The sequence below is a fragment of the Poecilia mexicana genome, unplaced genomic scaffold (genome assembly GCF_051168715.1).
Source record: "Poecilia mexicana isolate PSO_F unplaced genomic scaffold, ASM5116871v1 scaffold_16, whole genome shotgun sequence".
NCBI classification, from domain to species: domain Eukaryota; kingdom Metazoa; phylum Chordata; class Actinopteri; order Cyprinodontiformes; family Poeciliidae; genus Poecilia; species Poecilia mexicana.
The window spans coordinates 2,317,501-2,340,000 of NW_028263385.1; the positions used below are offsets into that span (position 1 = coordinate 2,317,501).

Below are 22,500 nucleotides of genomic sequence, written 5' to 3' on the forward strand. Positions count from 1 at the left end.
GATGATGGATGGATGGATGATGGATGGATGATGGATGGATGGATGGATGGATGATGGATGGATGATGGATGGATGGATGATGGATGGATGATGGATGGATGGATGGATGGATGGATGGATGATGGATGGATGATGGATGGATGGATGATGGATGGATGGATGGATGATGGACAGATGGATGATGGATGGATGGATGATGGATGGATGATGGATGGATGGATGATGGATGGATGGATGATGGACAGATGGATGATGGATGGATGATGGATGGATGGATGGATGGATGGACGGATGATGGACAGATGGATGATGGATGGATGGATGATGGATGGATGGATGGTTGGATGATGGATGGATGGATGATGGATGGATGGATGGATGGATGGATGGATGGATGGATGATGGATGGATGATGGATGGATGATGGATGGATGGATGATGGATGGATGATGGATGGATGATGGATGGATGATGGATGGATGGATGATGGATGGATGGATGATGGACAGATGGATGATGGATGGATGATGGATGGATGATGGATGGATGGATGGATGGACGGATGATGGACAGATGGATGATGGATGGATGATGGATGGATGGATGATGGATGGATGGATGGATGGATGATGGATGGATGATGGATGGATGATGGATGGATGGATGGATGGATGGATGGATGGATGATGGATGGATGGATGATGGATGGATGGACAGATGGATGATGGATGGATGGATGATGGATGGATGATGGATGGATGGATGATGGATGGATGATGGATGGATGGATGATGGATGGATGGATGATGGACAGATGGATGATGGATGGATGATGGATGGATGATGGATGGATGATGGATGGATGGATGGATGGATGGACGGATGATGGACAGATGGATGATGGATGGATGATGGATGGATGGATGGATGGATGGATGGATGGATGGATGGATGGATGGATGGATGGATGGATGGATGGATGGATGATGGATGGATGGATGATGGACAGATGGATGATGGACAGATGGATGATGGATGGATGATGGATGATGGATGGATGATGGATGGATGGATGGATGGATGATGGACAGATGGATGATGGACAGATGGATGATGGATGGATGATGGATGGATGGATGATGGATGGATGATGGATGGATGATGGATAGACGGATGATGGATGGATGATGGATGGATGGATGGATGGATGATGGATGGATGGATGGATGGATGGATGGATGATGGATGGATGGATGATGGACAGATGGATGATGGATGGATGGATGGATGATGGACAGATGGATGATGGACGGATGGATGGATGGACAGATGGATGATGGATGGATGGATGATGGATGGATGATGGATGGATGGATGATGGATGGATGATGGATGGATGATGGATGTATGATGGATGGATGATGGATGGATGATGGATGATGGATGGATGATGGATGTATGATGGATGGATGGATGGATGATGGATGGATGATGGATGGATGAATGGATGATGGATGGATGGATGGTAGAACCCGTGGTTCTGGTTCCGGTTCCATATCTCTGGTTCCAGTTCTGGTTCCGGTTCCTTATGTCTGGTTCCAGTTCTGGTTCCAGTTCTGTACCTGTGGTTCTGGTTCTTGCTGTCACGGCTCTCTGACCCGTTTCAGGCCAGCGCCCTGCTCAGAGCCTCCCATCTGCCTCTGGTCCAGTCCGTGTTCCAGTCCGTGTCTTCCCTCCTCTCCGGGGTCAAAGAGCGCTACCCCCTGCTGGGCCTTGTGGGGGGCGTGGCAGAGGTCGGAGTTCGCGGCGTGTCTGAGGAAGCCCTGAGACGGGCCACGCCCCTCCTCCAGAGTCTGGAGCCCCAGAGTGAGCCCGGTTCTGTTGGTTCTGTTTGGACGCATGAAGCCCATGAACTGGTTTCTCTGACTGTAATCGTGTCTTCTCCAGTCGACCTCGCCAACAGGTTGGCTCTGACTGGTCTGGACAGTCTGGAGAGGACGTTTCCCATCCTGAACCAGTCCACAGAGGAGGTGAGTTCTCCAGAACCTGCTGGAGATCAGGAGCAGAGCGAGCCTTCGTAAAACTCACACTGCTGCTGTTGGTTTAAACCAACTCGGGTCAGGCAGTAACACTCTGAAATGCTCCAGAGCCGGAGATGCTGCTGAGATCAGAGCTAAATAAGAAATGAGCAAGAAGACAGCAAGCTAAAACGTTAGCTGTGCTAATCCTAAAGGGCTAACAACAAACATAGTCCCACTAATGCTATAGCTATGCACCAACATAGTAGGTAGCAGAAGCTAATGCTAAAGTGATGCATTAAGACAGTAATATGAGGAAGCTAACTAGATTAACAGAGTAATTAGCAAACATTAACGCTAAAATGCTACATTGACATAGTGATTAGTGGAAACTAATGCTAAAACGCTAATTTTACGATACTGATACCTGTTGGATGTCAATGACACAACATGCGTTATATCGCCCTCCACAGGGCCACATGTGTTATTACACATCTTGCTTTGCGGTTTGGCTTTCAGGAAGTGATTCTTTGGAATGACTTTTGATAACTAAATGTTTTCAAAGTTAGCAAAAGTGCTAAAGCACAAACCAAAGAAATAGCTCCAATCTTAGCTGCGGATCAGCAGCTGTCCCGGACTTAAAATTACTGTCTCCGTCCTCAGGTGATGACTCACTTGAAGGACGCCTTCTTTTTGACTCTGGATGATGTCCAGGTGTGGGTGGTGGACAGCCTGGACGGAGCTCTGGACCAGCTGGAGCGAGCCTCTGACTCGGTCCGGACGGCCGGACGGCAGCTGCAGGAAACGCAGGTGGGGCAGGCGGCCGCGGCGGGGCTGGACAACGTCCTGAGTCTCCTGGAGGACTCAGCCGCCTTCTACTTACCCCTCCCTCCTACACTGCGTGAGTACCAGCCAGATCCTCCCTCTTAATAAAACCACAATTTAAACATTTAAACTTCTGATTTATTAACTGTGCAGCTGAGAAACCAATCAGACCCCGTCAAATACCAACAACTAAAACCACTTACAGTTTTACTGAATCCAACTCCAAGTTTTATTGTGTGAAAAACAGTTTCTGCTGCCCCCTGTTGATTAAACACCTTGAAATTGGGCCTCTGTCTCTTTAAAAACTCCTGCTGCCTCTGAAGCTCCGCCTCCAGGAGCAGCAGCTCCTATAATGAGCTCAGCAGGTGCTAATTGCTTCTGGTTAGTCTGAAGGAGCGAAGTGGGGGAGGAGCTGTGCCTCGGAGGCGGGGCTAAGTCCACCCAGGCGTTTTTTGTTTGTTTTTTTCACAGCTGAATGGTTGTCATGGAGATCAAAGGATTCTGTTTTATGTGTTTTTTATATTAGATGGAAAATCAGAAATGTGATCTTTTTATGGCAGTAAAGATGGCCGCCGCAGCATTGTGCTTACAGCAGTAAAGATGGCCGCCACCATCTATGGACGGATTTTAAAGCTGAACAAATGAAGGAAGCTGGTAAACAGAAAGCTCAGCTACAGAGATGGCCTTCATGGGGAAGAGGAGTGTGTTTGGGTCCACCCAGGTTCCGGTTGGAAACCGGGCGGACCCGTAGAGAGATTCTGGCGTTTCTGTTGTCCTTCAGGCCGGGAGTGGGAGATGAAGGTCCAGCAGTACGAGGATGAGGATGACGGAGACGAGCCGGGCCTCTGGACCAGAGTCCGCAGTCTGCTGCTGACCCTCAGCCTGCAGCTGTATCACCGAATGCTGAAGGCCAGGGAGCAGCTGCAGGGAGCCGCCCGGACACTGGGGGGCGCCGCTGAGCAGGTGAGGCAGGACTTCCACAGGAATCATCATTTAAAGCTGAAACATTCATTTCAGAACAAAAAAACACAAATATTTACATCAAATTAAACATCAAAGTGATTTCAAAGTTTTTCTTGCCACTAGATGGCACTGTTGCTTCATTAGTGATTCCTGGTCCAGGTTCAGTCCAGTGGTTCTGGTTCTGGACGGTTTCAGCTAAAACTACTCCAGCTTATCTGTGGTGATGCGTTCATTCCCAGTCGTAAACTTCAGCCACGTTCCTGCTGCTGTTAAAGAAATGAGAAAATCATTTTATTAAAACTGATCTACTAAAATAATAATTACTGTTATTGTAAGAATATCAACTATATTTTAACTAACAGTAACAAAATTCAACATATTTACAGTGATATTAATAGTAATAATAATTTCTTACTATTGATATTAATCAATAAATATTTCATTTTTGATAAATTATTTTATTATTGTAAAATTAATAAAATAATACTGATTCTATTGTTATGGCTACGATAAATATTTTTAACAATAAAATAATAATTATAATAGCTATAATAATTACAATTATTGCATTATTATTATTATTATTATTATTATTATTATTATTCATTAATAATAAGGTTAATTTTTCCCATTGTTTAGCCTTTTTTAATTAGCAATAACAACGAGCAGAAAATTAATGAAGATGTTAAAAGAAAACGTGGAAATATTTCGTTCTGAGTTTATCATCTCAGAAGAATCTGGTTTATGTTCCCAGCTCATATTTCTATATTCAGGAGGTCAGAAAACTGCAGATAAGACGAGGCTCTGAGCAGCCGTTCTGTCCTCCAGAGATAAAGATCTGAAGTTCAGGACACACACACACACACCCTGCAGCAACAAACAGACGGGGAGACGTGACCCGGCCGCTCCCTGAGGACGTTGGACCGACTGATGGGCTGAGAGGCAGAACAAACACATCTAAACAGTCAGAACCAGAACCAGAACCTTTCCTGCAGGAAAATACATTCTGGGTTTTAATGCTTTCAATGTTGGAGGCCAGAAAATAATTAAAAACATCCAGAACCAAACCCAAACCCGTCTGCAGAGGAGCTGAAGTCCAGAGAGGATCTAGAAGAGAAACCAGACCGGATCAGAACCAGTCAGACTCATTTCACCATAAACGGCTTTAGGAAGAAACGTTTGACCAAATCCTGAGGCTGCCATGAAAAATCATCAAACATGTATTTCTACATTTTAACATACATTTAACGTCACAGAGATATTTCATGTTTCGTCTCATTAAAAGCTCAGACTGAAACCCGGAATAAAGCAGGTGAGATCGATGGTGGGATTGGAACCATCAGCCTGATTTAAGGTTCGTCCCTGGAGATCAGCAGAAATGTTTGTATCTCTGAACGTCCTGAAATGTCTCAGGACTCTGGAGGAACTTCAGGGTTTGGCTCTGTTCTGGACGGATCCTTCTGATCCCTTCTGATCATTCTGATCCCTTCTGATCCTTTCTGATCCCTTCTGATCATTCTGATCCTTTCTGATCGTTCTGATCGTTCTGATCATTCTGATCCCTTCTGATCCTTTCTGATATTTTCTGATCATTCTGATCCCTTCTGATCCCTTCTGATCCTTTCTGATCGTTCTGATCGTTCTGATCCTTTCTGATCCTTCTGATCCTTTCTGATCCTTCTGATCATTCTGATCATTCTGATCCCTTCTGATCCTTCTGATCCCTTCTGATCCTTTCTGATCCTTTCTGATCATTCTGATCCCTTCTGATCCCTTCTGATCCTTCTAATCCTTTCTGATCCCTTCTGATCCCTTCTGATCCTTTCTGATCATTCTGATCTTTCTGATCCTTCTGATCCTTTCTGATCATTCTGATCCCTTCTGATCCTTTCTGATCATTCTGATCCTTCTGATCCTTTCTGATCTTTTCTGATCATTCTGATCCTTTATGATCCTTTCTGATCCCTTCTGATCCCTTCTGATCCCTTCTGATCCGTTCTGATTGTTCTGATCGTTCTGATCCTTCTAATCCTTTCTGATCCTTTCTGATCCTTTCTGATCCTTCTGATCCTCTCTGATCCTTTCTGATCCTTCTGATCCTTCTGATCCTTTCTGATCCTTCTGATCCTTTCTGATCATTCTGATCCTTCTGATTATTCTGATCCCTTCTGATCCTTTCTGATCCTTTCTGATCCCTTCTGATCATTCTGATCCCTTCTGATCCCTTCTGATCCCTTCTGATCATTCTGATCTTTCTGATCCTTCTGATCCTTTCTGATCATTCTGATCCTTCTGATCCTTTCTGATCCCTTCTGATCCTTCTGTTCATTCTGTTCATTCTGATCATTCTGATCCCTTCTGATCCTTTCTGATCCCTTCTGATCCCTTCTGATCCTTTCTGATCCTTTCTGATCCTTTCTGATCCCTTCTGATCCCTTCTGATCATTCTGATCCCTTCTGATCCTTTCTGATCCTTTCTGATCCTTTCTGATCCCTTCTGATCCCTTCTGATCATTCTGATCCTTCTGATCCTTTCTGATCCCTTCTGATCCTTCTGTTCATTCTGATCTTTCTGATCCTTCTGATCCTTTCTGATCATTCTGATCCCTTCTGATCCTTTCTGATCATTCTGATCCTTTCTGATCCCTTCTGATCCCTTCTGATCATTCTGATCCCTTCTGATCCTTTCTGATCCTTTCTGATCATTCTGATCATTCTGATCTTTCTGATCCTTCTGATCCTTTCTGATCATTCTGATCCCTTCTGATCCTTTCTGATCCTTCTGATCCTTCTGATCCCTTCTGATCATTCTGATCCTTCTGATCCCTTCTGATCATTCTGATCCTTCTGATCATTCTGATCCTTCTGATCCCTTCTGATCATTCTGATCCTTCTGATCCTTCTGATCCCTTCTGATCATTCTGATCCTTCTGATCATTCTGATCATTCTGATCCCTTCTGATCCTTTCTGATCATTCTGATCCTTCTGATCCTTCTGATCCCTTCTGATCATTCTGATCCTTCCAGCCTGAGCTGCATGAAATGTTGGTAGGAAAAAATTAAATACTTTGGCCTTTTTTCAGAATCAAAACCTTTCCAATAATTAAGCTGATATTCCTGAACAAATGTAGAACAACCAAAAAATGTTTCAAAAATAATTTAAAAAAAATAAAAAAGTAACAAACTGCAGCAGATGAGACAAGATAATCTGAATAAATCCAGTTTTTCATCTGAAGCTTTTTTGATATATAATTGTGTTTTGCATTGGACTTTATGTGGAATCAGTCTTTTATCAATTGAATATTGTGTGATATTTTTATGAATAAAAATTATTTGAAATTATGAAGTTATAGTACAGTTGTTTGGGAATAAATATGGATTATTGTAATTTGCATTGGTAGAATATTTTTCTTTGATGGAAAACTGGCTCCAGTAAATCCAGCTTCGATGATTATTTCAGAAAGTTTTGCTCCAAAAACCATTTGTCCAAATAATTTAGAAACATGAAGACACTGCACTTTTACAAACATTTTAGTTTTCTAGCAAAAATATTTTTAGAATTTTTTATTCAAAGAGGAAAAAAAACTAAAAATATTGCATCATTCCCCCAAAGGTTCTGCAGAAATGTCGAAACGCCTGGATTTAAAGTGATAAAACGTGTTTTCTTACAGGCCAGAGGATCCTGATGGCTTTTATTTTTGAACTCAGATGACTATCAGCTGGTTCTGCTCATTTTTCCACGTAGTGCCGCGTTCAGACGGCGCCTGCAGGCAGAGCAGCCGGGTCCGATAACGGGTCTGACGGTGCCCAGCTCTGCCTACGTGCCGCTCGCAGCGTCCGAGCCGATCTCTGCGATAACGGCCGGCAGGAAGCTGGCGGTGCGGCCCGCTGGGACGGCACACACTGCTGCTTTACATGAGGGCGGATCCAGGGGTCAGCAGACAGATGTTGAGTCTGGATCTGTTCCCATGCTGGAGCTAAAACCCAACATGTTCTGGTTCTGTCCCAGAAAGATTCTCCAGAAGGTCCAAATCAGCCAGAACTGGAACCTTCTTCTGTTTCTGCTTTATTCCATCCATCTACTTACACTTTACTTGAGTAACTGTTTTGAAAAAAACTTTTAGGAGCGTTTTTACTACAAACCAGATTCCAAAAAAGTTGGACAAAGCCATTTTTCCCACTCTGTGGCGTCTCCCCTTCTTCTTTCAACACTCAGACGTCTGGGGACAGAGGAGACCAGAGTCTCAAGTTTAGAAATAGGAATGCTCTGCATTCATGTCTGATACAGGCCTCTAACTGTTCAGTCGTCTTGGGCCTCTTTGTGGCACCTTCCTCTTTATGATGCACCAAAGGTTCTCTATAGGTGCAGATCTGGACATTTCAGCACCCGGATCCTTCTCCTACCATGATGCTGTGATTGCTGCAGAATGTGGCCTGGCATTATCTTGTTGACAAATGCAGGGTCTTCCCTGAAAGAGACGACGTCTAGATGGGAGCATGTTGTTCTAGAACCTGAACATAGATCTCTGCATTAACGGTGCCTTTCCAGACATGCAAGCTGCCCAGGCCACCAGCTCTCATCCAACCCCAGACCATCAGTGATGCAGCTTCTGAACGGAGCGTTGATAACAGCTTGGGTTATCCTTGTCCTCTCTGGTCCGGATGACATGGCGTCCCAGTCCCAGAACTTCAAATCGTGACTCATCTGACCACAGAACAGTCGTCCATTTTGCCTCCCTCCATTTTAAATGACTCCTGGCCCAGTGCAAACGGCTGAGCTTGTGGAGCTTAGAAATGGCTTCCTCTTTGCTCTGTAGAGTTTCAGCTGGCAGCGGCGGATGGCACAGTGGATTGTGTTCACTGACGATGCTTTCTGGAAGTATTCCTGAGCCCAGGCTGTTGTTTCCTTGACATTCCTGTTTGAGGTGCAGAGACGTTTAAGGGCCCAGAGATCATCAGCATCCAGTAGTTTTACGGCCTTGACCCGTACGCACAGCGATTGTTCCAGATTCTCTGAATCTTTTGATGATGCTATGCTCGGTTGATGATGATAAAAGTCTTTACGCTGGGTAACACCATTCTGGTATTGCTGCACTATCTTTCAACGCAACACTGGTGGAATCGGTGATCCTCTCACCATCTCAGCTTCAGAGAGACACTGACTCTCTAAGAAGCTCTTTTTATACCCAGTCATGTTGTCAATTGACCTAATTAGTGTTAATTGGTCTTCCAGCTGTTTATTTGTTCAATTTCCTTTTTCCAGCCACTTATTGCTACTTGTTCCAACTTTTTTGGGATTTGTAGATACTGAACTTTTGAATCAACATATTTTTCCTTTAAAATGTTACATTTACGCAGATTAACCTTCTGATCTGCCATCTATGTTCTATTACGAATAAAATATTGACATTTGCCATCTCCACATCATTGCATTCAGTTTTAATTCACAATTTGTTTAGTGTCCCAACTTTTTTGGAATCCGGTTTGTACATGATATTTTGGGTCGCCTTGGGTCCAGAGAGTATTTTGAAGGTACTTTGCGTGTACAGTACAGTCCCAGCTCTACGGCACCATCAGCTAATTTAATAATCGGGCTTTTCTTCAACGCGAACAGCACCAGCAGCAGTGGACTGAGCACTCATCCCTGAGGTGTCCCGTGGCTCGCCAAACGTTTTTCTATTGATGAATGAGAGAAAAGGCGTTCAGGCCGAACAGGAAGGATTCAGACACGAGTCTTTGGGTTCATTCACAGCAGCGCTGTTCAGTCCGATTTAATCCAACTCCAGTCCGTCTGTCTAGTCAAAGTCCAGGTTGGTTGGTGAGGTCTGAATGCTTATCGACCTCTGACCTCTGGTCCTCCAAACCTCGGTCGGAGTTCGGTTTGAATATGAACGCCAAGTGGATTGGAGACCGCTTCAAAAGCAGGAAGTGGACTACAGCACAGGGCATTCTGGGTAAATACAACCAAAGCTAACGTGCTAGCCTAGCGCTAGCAGCAGAAATGGCTCCTGGTCTTTAGCCAAAGACTAAAGAGAAATCCTCCAACTGCTAAAATCTGACGCCTCCATTTAGTTTCCATTTGGTGAAGTAGGAAGTTGCTCTCAGTGTCTTCAGAGGTTTTCGCGTCATTTTCCTCAGTTTTTGGTGTGGCGCCCCCACAGGCCAGGAGGGGAACAGGTTTTTCATTTGGTTTGGATCATCTGACAACTGAAAGCAAACTGCAGCCTCTGAAAATGAAAATGCTGGCATTTGGGTTCCCAGTGGAACCGAGTCTACCAGGTGAGAAAACAGCCTGGACTGTCCAGATGAGTGAGTTTATTTGCAAACGGGAACCAGAGTCAGGAATAAAGACACAGAGTAGGTTTCCCTCTGCAGGTGAAAACAGAGACGCCCTGAAATCATGCGACTCCAGCTTGGAGACCCGGTTTGAGCCGATCCTGCGGGTTTGTTTAAGGTCGAGAGTTTCCAACAGCCTGAGAGTCAGCTGCTCAGAGACAGCAGTTACAAAAGAAACGACTCTTTCATTTTATTTCCTTCGCTCTCGCATCAGACGACACAATAAAAACAAAATCAGCCAGTTATCAGCTGGAGATCAACAGGATGTCAGAAAAACAACACATGATGGATCAAACCGGTTCCTCCAGCCGTAAACATCAGCGAGACAGCGCTGGTTCTGTAGGTGGTTCTGGTTTGGCTCCAGATCGACCCGGTTAGCAGAGCATTGTTCTGCTCACGTTTCTGTAGAGGAAGAACAGCAGGACGCCGCTCCGCTAACAAGGACCAATCGCCACGGCAACATGTTGCTCCAGCTCTTTGTTTCATCACGTGGCGGTCCGATTGTGTGTCAGCAAGTCAGAGGTCCCGGTCCGCTGCCTCGCTGCAACCCAAATACCTGAGGAAGGCCCGGGAGTGTCCCAGAACCGACCCGGCGACCAACAGAGAAAACCTTCAGCTCCAAAAGCCCATGTGACCCGGCAGAACCTCCTGCTGTCTGTCTGGTTCTGTCCATCGTGTCCACTCTGCTCTCCTCTGTCCAGAAGACATCGTCCACCTGGATGTCCATCATCCAGGTACCGCATTGCTAACCTCAGTCTGGCGGCCATCTTGTTTGTAGAGAACCAAGCAGCCATACTGGATGAGCTTCATGACCTTTGACCTTCTATCTGAGGCTCTTAGATTCTTGGGCTGAACCTGCTGAGGTGTTTTCCTCTCTGAAGGATGTTGGACTTCAGGTGGTGTGGAGGTGACCTTTGACCCTTCCCATTCCACTCTGGCTCTGTGTTAATCAGAGGACTGTATATTTAGTTTTTCTGTGTGACCCTCAGAGCTGAGTGGAGTTAATATTTCCCATCATGCTTCATGTCAGGAGCGTTCCTGGATCTCTGTGACAGAAGGAAGCCATTGTTGTCCCCGTCCCTCCTGCGGAGCGGCGTCCTCTGCTGTCCTCACGTGTCGGGATCCGCTGCCAGCTGGGACTTGGTTCCGGTCCAGGTCTTCTCCTCCGGTGCCTCCTGGGAAGCTGGCCTCGGATCAGAACCGCACGGGTCATCGGAATAAGCGCCTACAGCTGATCCAGATTGCTGACGGGTCTGATGAATCCAATCAGAGCTCAGCTTTGTGTTTTCTGGCACGCAAACATGAAGAACGTTGTGCGCTCACACGCAAACTCACAGAACACAAAGCAAAGTCTTTAGCTTGCTAGCTAAACATTTAGTTTGAAGCTGAGGTATTTATAAATGAAAAATGTTATAAAAATATGACTTTGAAAAATGAAGCCCCTGTTTTTCTTTTATGACTAAATAACCCAAATTATTGTCGTTAATTTTGACTATCTCACTTTACAAATAGATTCCATCGTCTCCTCTGATCAACTCTCAGTTTTAGGATCAATAAAATAATAAAACCTTCATCATATCAGATTTTTAATCCAAGTATAATTGTTTTAATTTTTAGTAAACTCAACTTTTCATAAATCATCTGTCTGTTCAACCTTTTCAGCGAGTTTTGTTTTTAATTATTACCAAATAAGTTAAAAGAAATTATATTTTTGTTCCTTTAAAGGTTTTTATTTAACTAAACTACATTTCCCAAAATGCATTTTGGATCTCTTAGGACAGAAAGCTGAGTGAATCCTCTAACTTATCTGGTCCCTGCAGGTGGGTCTGACTCGGGTCCTGGAGTTAACAGGTGAGCTGCTGCAGTACTTCCAGAGCCTCCTGGTGGCGCTGTTGTTCCGCGCAGAGAGTCTGAGAGAGGCCACACTGAGGGAGCTGGTGGAGCGAGCGGCCATGTTGGCCCAGCTGAGCCCAATTCAACAGGTCCGAGAACTGCCAGTTCAGATCCAGCAGCTGCTCCACGACCTGCAGGAGCTCTCCAAGATCCTGCTGCAGTTCTTGATCAACACCACGCCGCTCTACAGCATGGTACGCCTGACACACACATGGAAACACACCGGACACACACCTGGAAACACACCGGACACACACCTGGAAACACACCAAACACACACCTGGAAACATGCTGCTAATTAAGAGAGAAACATTGGTCAGACAGACCCACCTGGCCTTTGTTAAAAAGTCATTTCTCCCGTGTTGAATCATGATTAAATGGACATTTTAATACATTTCAGCTGCTCTGTTTACTACCAGACATGGAGACCAAAGAAATCATTTTAACAGGACCTGATTGACAACTTGAAGTAGGCAAACAGACACCAAAAAACAACAGATCATGTTTGAAGCTAAATATTTAGCTAGCTATCTTCTTGTGCATGGTGGGTTCTCACAGGGTACTCCGTCTTCCTCCCACAGTCCAAATACTTGACTGTTAGGTTAATTGGTTTCTGTGTTGTCCTATGATGGACTGGAGACTGTTGCTGGTTTATAGTAATGCTAACAGTGGTTAGCTTTGTAACTGAGTGTAATAGCTACCAAATGCCTCTGGTTTTGGATTTTCATTTGGGATTTGGTTTGGAGTGAGATCATTCCCAGATCCAGGACATAGGAGCTACTTCAGGACACATCATATTTCGTCTGGCTAACTGCAGAGATGTTTCTTCTTGCCAACATTTCTCTAGAACTCTGGCTGACTCCTTCCAGACAACAGGTGATGGTTGACAGGAAGGGACGTCCTGAGTCGCCCTGCAGGCGTTGTGTTTGGACTCAAAGCGTCCTCATGTCGTGTAGCATTAACTCCTGTTCTGTGTGTCCCAGCTGGAGCAGCCGTCGCCTCAGCAGGTGGAGGACTTCCTGAACAAGGAGGATTTCTCAGACAGCTCATCGCGCCGTAGCTCGGCTAACAGCCTGTTCCTCAAGGCAATGGACGGCCGCCCTCGCCGCCGTCGCAGCATCTACTCCCGCACCACCCGGGCTGCTGGTGGCCCCCAAAGTCCCGACCCGCCCAACGGGCGGCGCTCCAGCACCAAGGAGCCTTCCACCCCGGAGATGGACGGGGCGGCCCACCCTTCCGAAGGCAACGCCCTCCGACGACCGTCCGCCACCGAGCTGCTGCTCACGCCGCTCAAACAGTTCGTGGCCCAGAGCCAGAAGGCCTTGGAGTACCTGAGCCCCAACTCCAGCGACGGCGCCGCCATCGTCACGGAAACAGACGACTCTTAAACACCCACCGCCTGCGGTTCGAAGTGACTCAGCCACGTCAGCCGAGTCCGCCGAGTCCGCCGAGTCCGCCTCCCGATGCGTCACGGCGCCCCCCCGCATCCCACGACGACGACACGTCTCTGCCTCGGCTGGTGCTGGTTTGCGCGTTCGCGCTGAACCGCAGAGGCGTCACCAAATTAGCGCTCAGTCACTGATGCTGCAATTCTGCTTCACACAAACCCGTTCACCGAGAGAAACCCCAGAAATATCCGACCACAGAGCTTTTGTCTGCGCAGCGGAGGTAGAAAGTACACAGTCCTGCTGAAGCGCAGGTTCTTTATGATGCAGAAATATTATCAACGCCATTTTCTTAATCTTGCGACTTCATCTCTCTAGCCTGACACCCGAAGGCTTGGATTCAAACTGACTGTCCACGAAGAAGAATAACAGTCCCACATCATGATGCTGCCACCACCAAGTTCTACTTCTAGTTTCCTCAGAACAGAAACTCGGTACTCCGTTAAAATTTGGGAGATTTTAGCCCAGCTTAGATGTTTTCTACAGCAGAAATGTTTTTTGTCATCATGCATTTCATTTGGCATCTTCCCTCAACAGTTCCTCGCTGAAGAGGATTAAGGCCACTGAAAAACAAGAGAAATAATATGACTTTATTTTCCTCAAAATACTGACTAGGGGATTTTTTTTTCTCAGAAATCAATTTTCTTTTCGTGTCTCTTTTGTTTGTTGTTGCTTTTTTCTCTCTCTGAATCTTCCCAGAATTCTGAACTTTAGGGGATTTTTTTCATCACCTAGTTGAGTTTAATCCAAAAATTATTTTGTCAGAATTTCAACTTCAATTCTGAATTCTGATTTTTAGGGAATGTTTTTCACAACTCTCAGAATTCTGGCTTTCATCAGCCACATAAAACTTAAATCTGACATGTTCCTACAGAAAGTAAATTCTCCTCCTGCTTTACTTGCTTCTAATTGAATCTGGTTGCTGCCTTAACATCAACATTGTGAGTCAAAAGTCAAATTCATTTTTGTATTTCATTGGCCCTAATCCTCTTCCGTAGTTTCTATCCAGGTGTTGATGAGTCAAACGTAAAACTGTGAATTTCTTTTCTCCTGACTGTTTCCTTTAAGGTTTGAGATATTTTGTGACATTTCTGCAAACTGGCTAAAGGTAAAATACGCAAATATCAGAAAAATGTAACTAGAAGAGCTTAGATTATTATTCACTATAACTGATATTAGTTCTGAATCCAAGAAGACTGAATACTGAAGCTCATAAAACCTGGATTTTCAACAGGACTGTGTCGTTTCTCGATCGAGGCTCTCTGTGGTAATCCCCTTTTACTCTACAATGTTTATCTGGATCATGGAATCTGAGTGTTAGAAGTGGGCCGAGTACACAGCCTGGTGGGACGCCTCCTACATCTCAAAACTAGATCCAAAGAGCAGCTTTAGCCATCACAATGTAAATCTTGGTTGTTTTTCAAAAGAAGCAGAATTTAAGCTTGAGGGACGAGCCGATCCTCTGGGATTCATTGTGTCTGAATTTTATTATGAATTTATCAGTATTTATTCATTATGCTTTATTTTAACTCCAACCTGTGGTGGGCACCCCTAACTGAAAAGCTAGTTCTGCTAACAGTAAAGCACTTCAGAAACACTGTATTTAGCAAAAGCACCAAATCCAATTCAAATTATAAATGCCTTACATGTTCTACAATGCCTTTAGATATTTAGATCTTGTTCATTTTATTTTATTCCTGTAAGTTTCTTGCTTATAATAAAGTTACTGGGGGAAAAAGACAGGACAGGAGGATGTGAAACAGAACTGCTGTGTAAACAGATATCAAAATAAGAGCCTGAACATCAATGTGTATTTTATTTCTTAGCAGTCGATAACCAAAACCTCAACTCGGATGTCAAGCTTTATCCACTGACAGTTTGTAAAACAGCTAATAAAAATCTATTTTGGCGAAGCAAAGTGTGCTAAATGTTGGCAAAAGTGCTAAGCTAAAAATTAGCTCTGCTATTAGCATTGGCAGATTAGCGGACGTGTGCCCACCGCTGGCTCTAACACCTTTATGTTAATGATGAATAATTCCTCTGTAAAACTGTGCAGTCTTTGTAAGAGTTTTAAGAAATGAAATATCCTTTAAACCAAATATTAAAGTTTAAAACATTTTGGACTGAGTTGAATAAATTAAAGGTGTAATCTGATGGGAGGAAGGGGTTGAGCCGTTTCTGTGAGTGGAAGGATGTTTAAAGATGAACTGAAATAAAACATGCTGGAGAAATTAGCAGGTTGTTTTTATTGAAACTTAGTGGAATGAATTAAAATTCATTTCTACTTTATATGCTTAAATATTTGGGATTTTTTTTATTTATTCACACACACATGATGTTTCTGTGTGAATAAAATATTTGTAGCTGAGAGAAGAAGTGATGAAATAAAGCATATCCACAGCTCTGGATGGGAAGCTGATTTTATTTATGGTTTAAACATATTTTTACAACATAAACATGAAAACATTTGCGGCTGATCGCAGTCAGCATCCGTCCACATTCTGTAGGTTACAGAACATTTCCACCCTTTTAACAACTGGAATCTAGCGCCCCCTGCTGCCTGCAGGGCTCATGGCCGTCCTCTGTCTGTTTTCATTGACAGTTTCCTCAAAACACAACAAGCACCAATAAATCAGATTTATTCTGCAGCTGAATTTTGAGCTGTTAGCAGAGCGAGCGGCCGGTCCTCAGACTGGAGCAGCGTCTCCATCCTCTGAAGGACTTCAACCGACCTCCGCCTCTTTCTCCATCCGCGCTTCTATTTCCAACTTCCTTATTTCGCCAACTTCCACTTTCAGACAAAGAATCGTTCTTTCAACCTTTTCTAGCTCGACTCGCCTCAGAAGGACTCGGACAGGAAGTCTCGCCTTCGTTTCACCCAAACCGGTAAAAACAACGCTGTGGCGAGTTCATTCGGCCCGTTTCTTCCCGAACACCGCCGACACGCTCCGGACGATGCCTCGGACGCCCGCCATGCTCTTCCTCAGCGCCCGCGTCTCCCTGACCAGGTCGACCAGCCGGTGGAACACCAGCAGCACACCGTGGTACGTCTCCGCCGCCGACACTTCGAAGAAGCCGCAGCGCTCCGTCATAGCCAGCAGGTGTCCCTCCTCGCCAGAGACGCTGCGGCGGTGCTGCAGGTCCCGTTTATTTCCCACGATGACAACAGGCGCCATCGACATCTTCCTGCTGCGGCGGATCAGCTGCAGCTGCTGGCGGACGACCTCGAAGCTGGCGCGGTCGCAGATGTCGTAGACCAGGACCATCCCGTCAGCCCACTGCAGCTGCTTGTCACTAAAGGAGCAGCTTTTCCCGCCAGCCTGAAGAGAAACCAGACATTTGTTCAGAGTGCTCATCCTGAATATTCCTAGACTCTAGCTGTGTTTCTGTCAACCATAGAATTGCGGAAATGGAAAATATGAAAATACATCTGCTTAATGGAATTTCAAAAGACTCAAGCTGTTGCGCAGGGAAGAGGTGGTTTTTCAGGCGTATAGAAACATGATCAACAGCCGGACATGACTACTGGTGGAAACAACAAAGAAGATGACAGGAAGTCGTCTTCTTCATGGTTTGTACTGTGTCATTCGAATGTTTTGAATCCATAACTCTTCTGTAAAATAGCCCACTACAATTTTGTTCCCTAGTAGGCGGGGCTTGTCGCTTCAACACCTGAATAAGACTCTGACGTCTCCTCTGATTGGTTGAAAGATAATGAGCGTTTGTGCCATGGCTGAATTATGAATTATGCCAGGATTTTTAATGACTTATTCTGGTTTGACAGCTTATTCACACATAATCTGAATTTATTTAAAAGAAATATCGCAATCACAAAATTGTGTTTTTCGACATCAACAAAATGTAGACAAAGATTTGTGCACATTTGTAATGTAAATGTGTGCAAATCACAATAGTCATACTTCATATACTGCAGGTAAGACACTGACTGCTCACCGCCTCTCCACAGATCCACTATAAAATGTCTATCAAAGTATTTTTTTATTGGACATTTATGTTGTTTTAAGCCAGGCCGTACCTGTGAGTCCCAGATGTTGATGCAGATTTCCTGACCATCGACTCGGTCGACTCGGCTGTAGATCGACTCTAAAATCAGGAAGCACATTAAGAAATGTTTAGATGATCATAAATAAACCCAGAAATGGATTAAAAACAGTCTAGATATGAACTGGTGCTAAACATCAGCTGAAGGTCTCACCGATGTCTCCGTATTCTCCAATGAATCGTCTGGTCAGAAATCTGACGGTTAGAGCTGAAAAAAAAGGAGAAACATTAAAAATGATTTAAAAAACACTTCAGTTTTAGGTTTTATGCTTACAAAGAAAAAAATCTTACAGTAAAATCATCTTTTAACCTTTAAACTGTTGTAAGATGTTAATTTTAATGGAAGATGTTCTGTAACAGAAGCATAAATGAAGTTTTCTCACCGGTTTTGCCCACGCTGTGCGCTCCCAGCAGCAGGATGTTGGTCTCCACCCTCTGCTGGTTCGCCTCCGTCGCCTCCATGCGGCTCTTCACCTCCACCACCATCAGGAATCGGATCTGGATCTGGTTTTTCTGGGAAGGTAGAGGTTGTGCAGCTCCGGCTGCAGGTCGGCTCCTCTTATACAGCGCCGGGGGTGTGGCCTCAGCCTGGAGCCGCTCTGTGATTGGCCGACTGGGCTTCTCTGATGTTTGGTCCCTTAGATGTTCAGATGAAGCCAGACTGGGTGGTGTTTTAGGTCAGGGCCAAGCAGAGACCAGTAAAGGGGCAGGTGCTCAACAAAAACAAAGGCCGCATCTAACCGCCTTCTCGGACAGATTATTAACGAAGCCTATCAGCTTTCAGAGTTTAATAAAAGATGATAAATTACAAAATTCTGAGATATACAATCAAAGCTCAGGAAAATCTCTACATAGAGCATAACACTATGCATATGTAAGATATTTTATTAGTAATTTCTTTCTGCAGGTCTGTTTTGTTATAGGAAAGTTTTGCAATATTCAAACCTGCAGTTTAGCAGGATATGTAAATCAGAGCTGGACCACCAGACATATTCTGTCTTTACAGAATTACACTATTAAAAATATAAACAAGGCCCAATGCAACCTTTTAGTGACTGTAATCTATAAAACAGAGCTGCCTGGTTGCTGCAGTGGAGATGAAGATGGTCCATTCAGGAAAGCAGAGCTGCATCAAACTTTAGTGTGGAGCTGCAGAAAAAAAATCAAAAGTTGAATTGTTAATGCATGTCACCATGAGGAAAGCCTACTGAGTTTTGCTTAAAAAACCTTTTGTAAATTAAAATCACACATTTTTGTCTCATGAAGTGAAATTTTTTTTACAAAACAAACTTATTTGCACATGTCATAAATATTTTCTTGTTATTCTAAGTTTTTGTTTGTGACTCAAAGTTTTGCTGGTGATTCTCACATGACGTCGTGGGCGGGGCCTAACATCACAACAAAAGATTTCTGATGTGTGCAAATAAAAGTTTGCTTGGCAAATAACGTTTTAAGTTCACCAGACAAAAATGAGTCATTTAATTACAAATAAGTGTTTTAAACAAAACATTTTTGGTTTTTAAAAAAGAAATTATTCAAATTCCAAAAGTTTTGATTACAGTTTTATTGTATTTAACTTCATACTCTGTGAACCAGACGCTAAATTTACTTAAAGTCTGTGTTGAGTTTTTTCCCCTTCATTAATGACATACATTATATCTATCATGGTAATTCAGGGTGAGTTATTTTTAATTCTAAATGAATATCCTTGTTGGACTTTTATGTAAGTGCTATTCTCCTTCTAGAAACATTTACCTAACGCCAGAATAAATGCAATGTACATTATGCAGCAAAGGAAATTAGAAGATCCGACATAAATAAATTATGGAGATGATAAGTTTTGGATGGGCGATGTTCCCCTACTGCATAATCGATACTGAAGAATGACTGCTATCATTAACGACACAGGGAAGAAGCTTTTTAGTTTGCTAGCAAAGTCGTTAGCTAGCAGCTAGCTAATAGCACAACAGCCTAATGTCTGTATGATAAAAATCCTGAATGATAGATCAGAACAGTTTCTCCTCCCCTCAGTAGTTCTTCAGAGAAAGGCAGACAGAGGCCTGTCAGTGTCTGTTGCATTTCATTACCTCTCTGCTTAAACCGCTGAAGCAGAAACGAGACTTCAACGTTTTCCATCATCTGACAAGCAGCAGGTCTGCTCCACTTTATTCACCAAAACGTTTTAATTCACCAAAAACTGATCTGTAATCTGGATCGTTCAGCTCCAGTTAGCCGCCTTATCTCACTGTGGAGAGGCAACTGGGTCATGCGTCACGGGCAAAAGGTCAAAGGTAACAAGGTGACCGGAGGGCTTATTATATTGTACAAAAAAAAAACAAAAAAAAAACTAAATAATTGTAGTACATGTTGTTATGTGTCAGAAGAGGGCTTAGGAAATAAAAAAAATAAAAAATTTTGATCAAAAGGGCACTTGGGGGCAAGGAGCAAAAGGGGCAGGTGCTCAAGCCCCCCACGCCCCCTCACGTGCCTGTGCTTCGCTATATTTATGAGGACCGCCCTGCTGTGCGTCTCATAATGAGGACATTTGTTTTTCAGGGACATTTTCACATATTTCTGCTGCACAGTGGAAATCAGTGGCTGTATTGAGTCTGCATTGCATGACATAAGATAGCAGTTCATTTCCAACTCAGCTGTGGTCGAGTTAGAGGAGTTAGCAGTGAAGATTGCAATTAGATGCAGGACAACAAAAATAATACAATCCTCTGTCTGGGCTAAACCAACAGCTTGAAATTGATAGGTTATTATATTTTTAAAAATTGTTTTATTTGAATCATCTGTTTGTCACCAAACATTAAATTTTTCCAGCCCTGGTTTTGCAGCCGAACACAGAAGCGGCGCTGTGCTGCCCTCTGGTGACTCAACTTGAGAACAGCAGTTTGCTGAATTTATTTCATGGTTTTACAGTGATTCTGATCAGTTATAAGCTTTCAAATATAAAAACCCAACTCCTGAATGTTTGAAGCCGTCGATACACAGATTCTGTTTAGTTTGGTGAACCCAGAACTCTGATGGGTGTGAGGCTTTCTGGTGGAGTGTGAGAATACACTCCACCAGAAACAGCTCTCTACTGCCCTCTGTTGGCTGAACCCAAGTCTCATCATGACGGTTTCTGCTCTGTTCTCAAAATAAACAACAGTGAGACTTAATATCAGTCAGTTTCCCCACAAGTTTTAAACGTGGACTGGTTTTTATGAAGAGAGCTGTTCCAGTACATGTTTGATTCCTCTCTGGTGTACGGGGTGTTGTTGGTAAAGTTACTGTCAAAAAAAGCAGCAATAATTTGGGTTTTTTAGTATGTCAGAATAACTAAAAAATGTGGGCACATTCAAGCTCAATATTTAGCTTGCTAACTAAATATTGAGCTTGCCAACCATTTAATTTGAAGCCAAGCTTTCAGCTTGCTAAGTATACAGCTTTTTAGCTAAATATTTAGCTTGCCAACTAGTTTGAAGTTAAATCTCACCAACTAAATTGAGCTTAACTTTAATCTGCAGCTCAGCTAAATATTAAGCTTGCTAATTATTTAGTACATTTTAGTTGAAGTCAAATATTTAGCTTTCCAACAAAATATTTAGTTTGTAAGCTACATACTTAGCATGCTAACAAAGTATGTAGCTTAGAGATGTAGGAGAAAATGGAAGCTGCTGTTCACAGTTCCTACAATCTCAGCTGAACTACATCTATGTTGCTATGGTTACACCATCTGAAAGTTGTCCTACCACTTCTCAGTGAAATCTTCATCCTGGTTTCTCCTGTCACATATTAACGGAGAGGCTTTTATATCTGAAATCAGCTCCTTATGCCACACGGAGTCGAAGGTGTAAAGATATCTTCAATATTCATACCGATTTCATTTAACTTACATATTTTTCGGACTTTAAGACGCTACTTTTTCCCACACTTTGAACCATGCAGCTTATAGCCCCATGGGGCTTTTCTCTGGATTTTTCTTCAACCACCAGGGGGCTCTGTAGCAGGAAGTGAATCATTGGAAGTCAAAATTGGAAATCAAAGAAGAAACTGCTGATTTTCATCTAGAACAACCACATGCTAGCAGCAGGCACGACGGAGAAATGTTTTCAAACTCATATGATGCAGCTTCTAAGTTGAAGGCTATCGATCTGGCAGTACAGCTCGGTATGAACGAATCCATGGTTCGGCGTCGGAGACGCCAGGCTGCGTCCTTAATAGCAGATTGATTGAGTGGAAAACCGAGAGCAGTGGAGATACCAGCGGCTGTATGTTTCCAGGGTGTTTTTATTTTTTAAACTTTGTGGGTGCGGCTTATAGTGAGTGAGGTGCGTACTCCGCATCAATGGACCTCAATTATACATAAAACAGAAATGCTTCAATGAGATGCAGCTGTACAAAGAAATATTTTATTCTTCAACTAAAGTTTAGGCTTTTTAAGGCAGTTTTAATAATTTACTGGATCCATGTTAGAGAAAGCTTCTAATATTGTCACAATCAGCTCAGTCTGATTCATCAGCAAAGGTTTCTGCAAACATTTCAACTGAAAAATGCTTTAAATCTAACAATGTGAAAAATAATTCCATAACAGAAAAATAAACAACCTTATGGTTTAAAGTTTAGTTTTAGTTTCATTGTTTTCTCCCTGAGAGAAGCTGTGAAGTTTCACATATAAATAACAAACTGATCTGCAAACAGAGCAAACCTAAAGGCACTCAGAACCACGACCCACACCAGGCCACCACACCTTTTCGGTTCCACTCAAACCAGTTACTCAGAAACTGGAGCCGGCCCAGTAAGCAGAACTTGCAGAATATCTGCAGTAAAAATGTTTGTTTGAAGTTTTAAATGATGAATTAGTTTCATTTTTCACATCTGATCCGTCTGGTCTTTAGGATTTACGCTCTTTGGCCTCTTGGCTGTAGCCGGTCCCTGCAGGTTCAGCAGGTCCTTCAGTCTCTTCTTCA

General features: G+C 43.5%; 3 protein-coding genes across 3 annotated transcripts in view; 1 reads left to right on the plus strand and 2 right to left on the minus strand.

The window, feature by feature from the left end:
- The window catches only part of plin6 (perilipin 6), a 20,820-nt gene extending 5,422 nt beyond the window's left edge, over positions 1 to 15,398 (plus strand). The window contains exons 4-9 of the mRNA XM_014974414.2: positions 1,668 to 1,866; positions 1,948 to 2,030; positions 2,682 to 2,919; positions 3,625 to 3,806; positions 11,963 to 12,229; positions 13,019 to 15,398. Coding sequence (XP_014829900.2) covers positions 1,668 to 1,866; positions 1,948 to 2,030; positions 2,682 to 2,919; positions 3,625 to 3,806; positions 11,963 to 12,229; positions 13,019 to 13,423 — 1,374 coding nt within the window. The 3' untranslated portion in view covers positions 13,424 to 15,398. The remainder of the gene's footprint in view (positions 1 to 1,667; positions 1,867 to 1,947; positions 2,031 to 2,681; positions 2,920 to 3,624; positions 3,807 to 11,962; positions 12,230 to 13,018) is intronic.
- Positions 15,399 to 15,884: 486 nt separating this feature from the next.
- LOC106908340 (ras-related and estrogen-regulated growth inhibitor-like protein A) lies at positions 15,885 to 18,086 on the minus strand. The gene is made up of 4 exons (XM_014974416.2): positions 17,926 to 18,086; positions 17,697 to 17,750; positions 17,517 to 17,584; positions 15,885 to 16,800 (listed from the first exon to the last, which is right to left on the minus strand). The coding sequence occupies exons 1-4, from the start codon at positions 18,026 to 18,028 to the stop codon at positions 16,390 to 16,392; spliced, it is 636 nt and encodes a 211-aa protein (XP_014829902.1). The 5' UTR covers positions 18,029 to 18,086; the 3' UTR covers positions 15,885 to 16,389.
- A 3,834-nt stretch (positions 18,087 to 21,920) lies between these two features.
- Positions 21,921 to 22,500, minus strand: part of trim33l (tripartite motif containing 33, like) — a 23,813-nt gene continuing 23,233 nt past the window's right edge. Inside the window, exon 14 of the mRNA XM_088013738.1 lies at positions 21,921 to 22,500. This exon is cut by the window's right edge and continues 616 nt beyond it. Within this exon, the coding sequence (XP_087869864.1) occupies positions 22,403 to 22,500 (98 nt within the window). The 3' untranslated portion in view covers positions 21,921 to 22,402.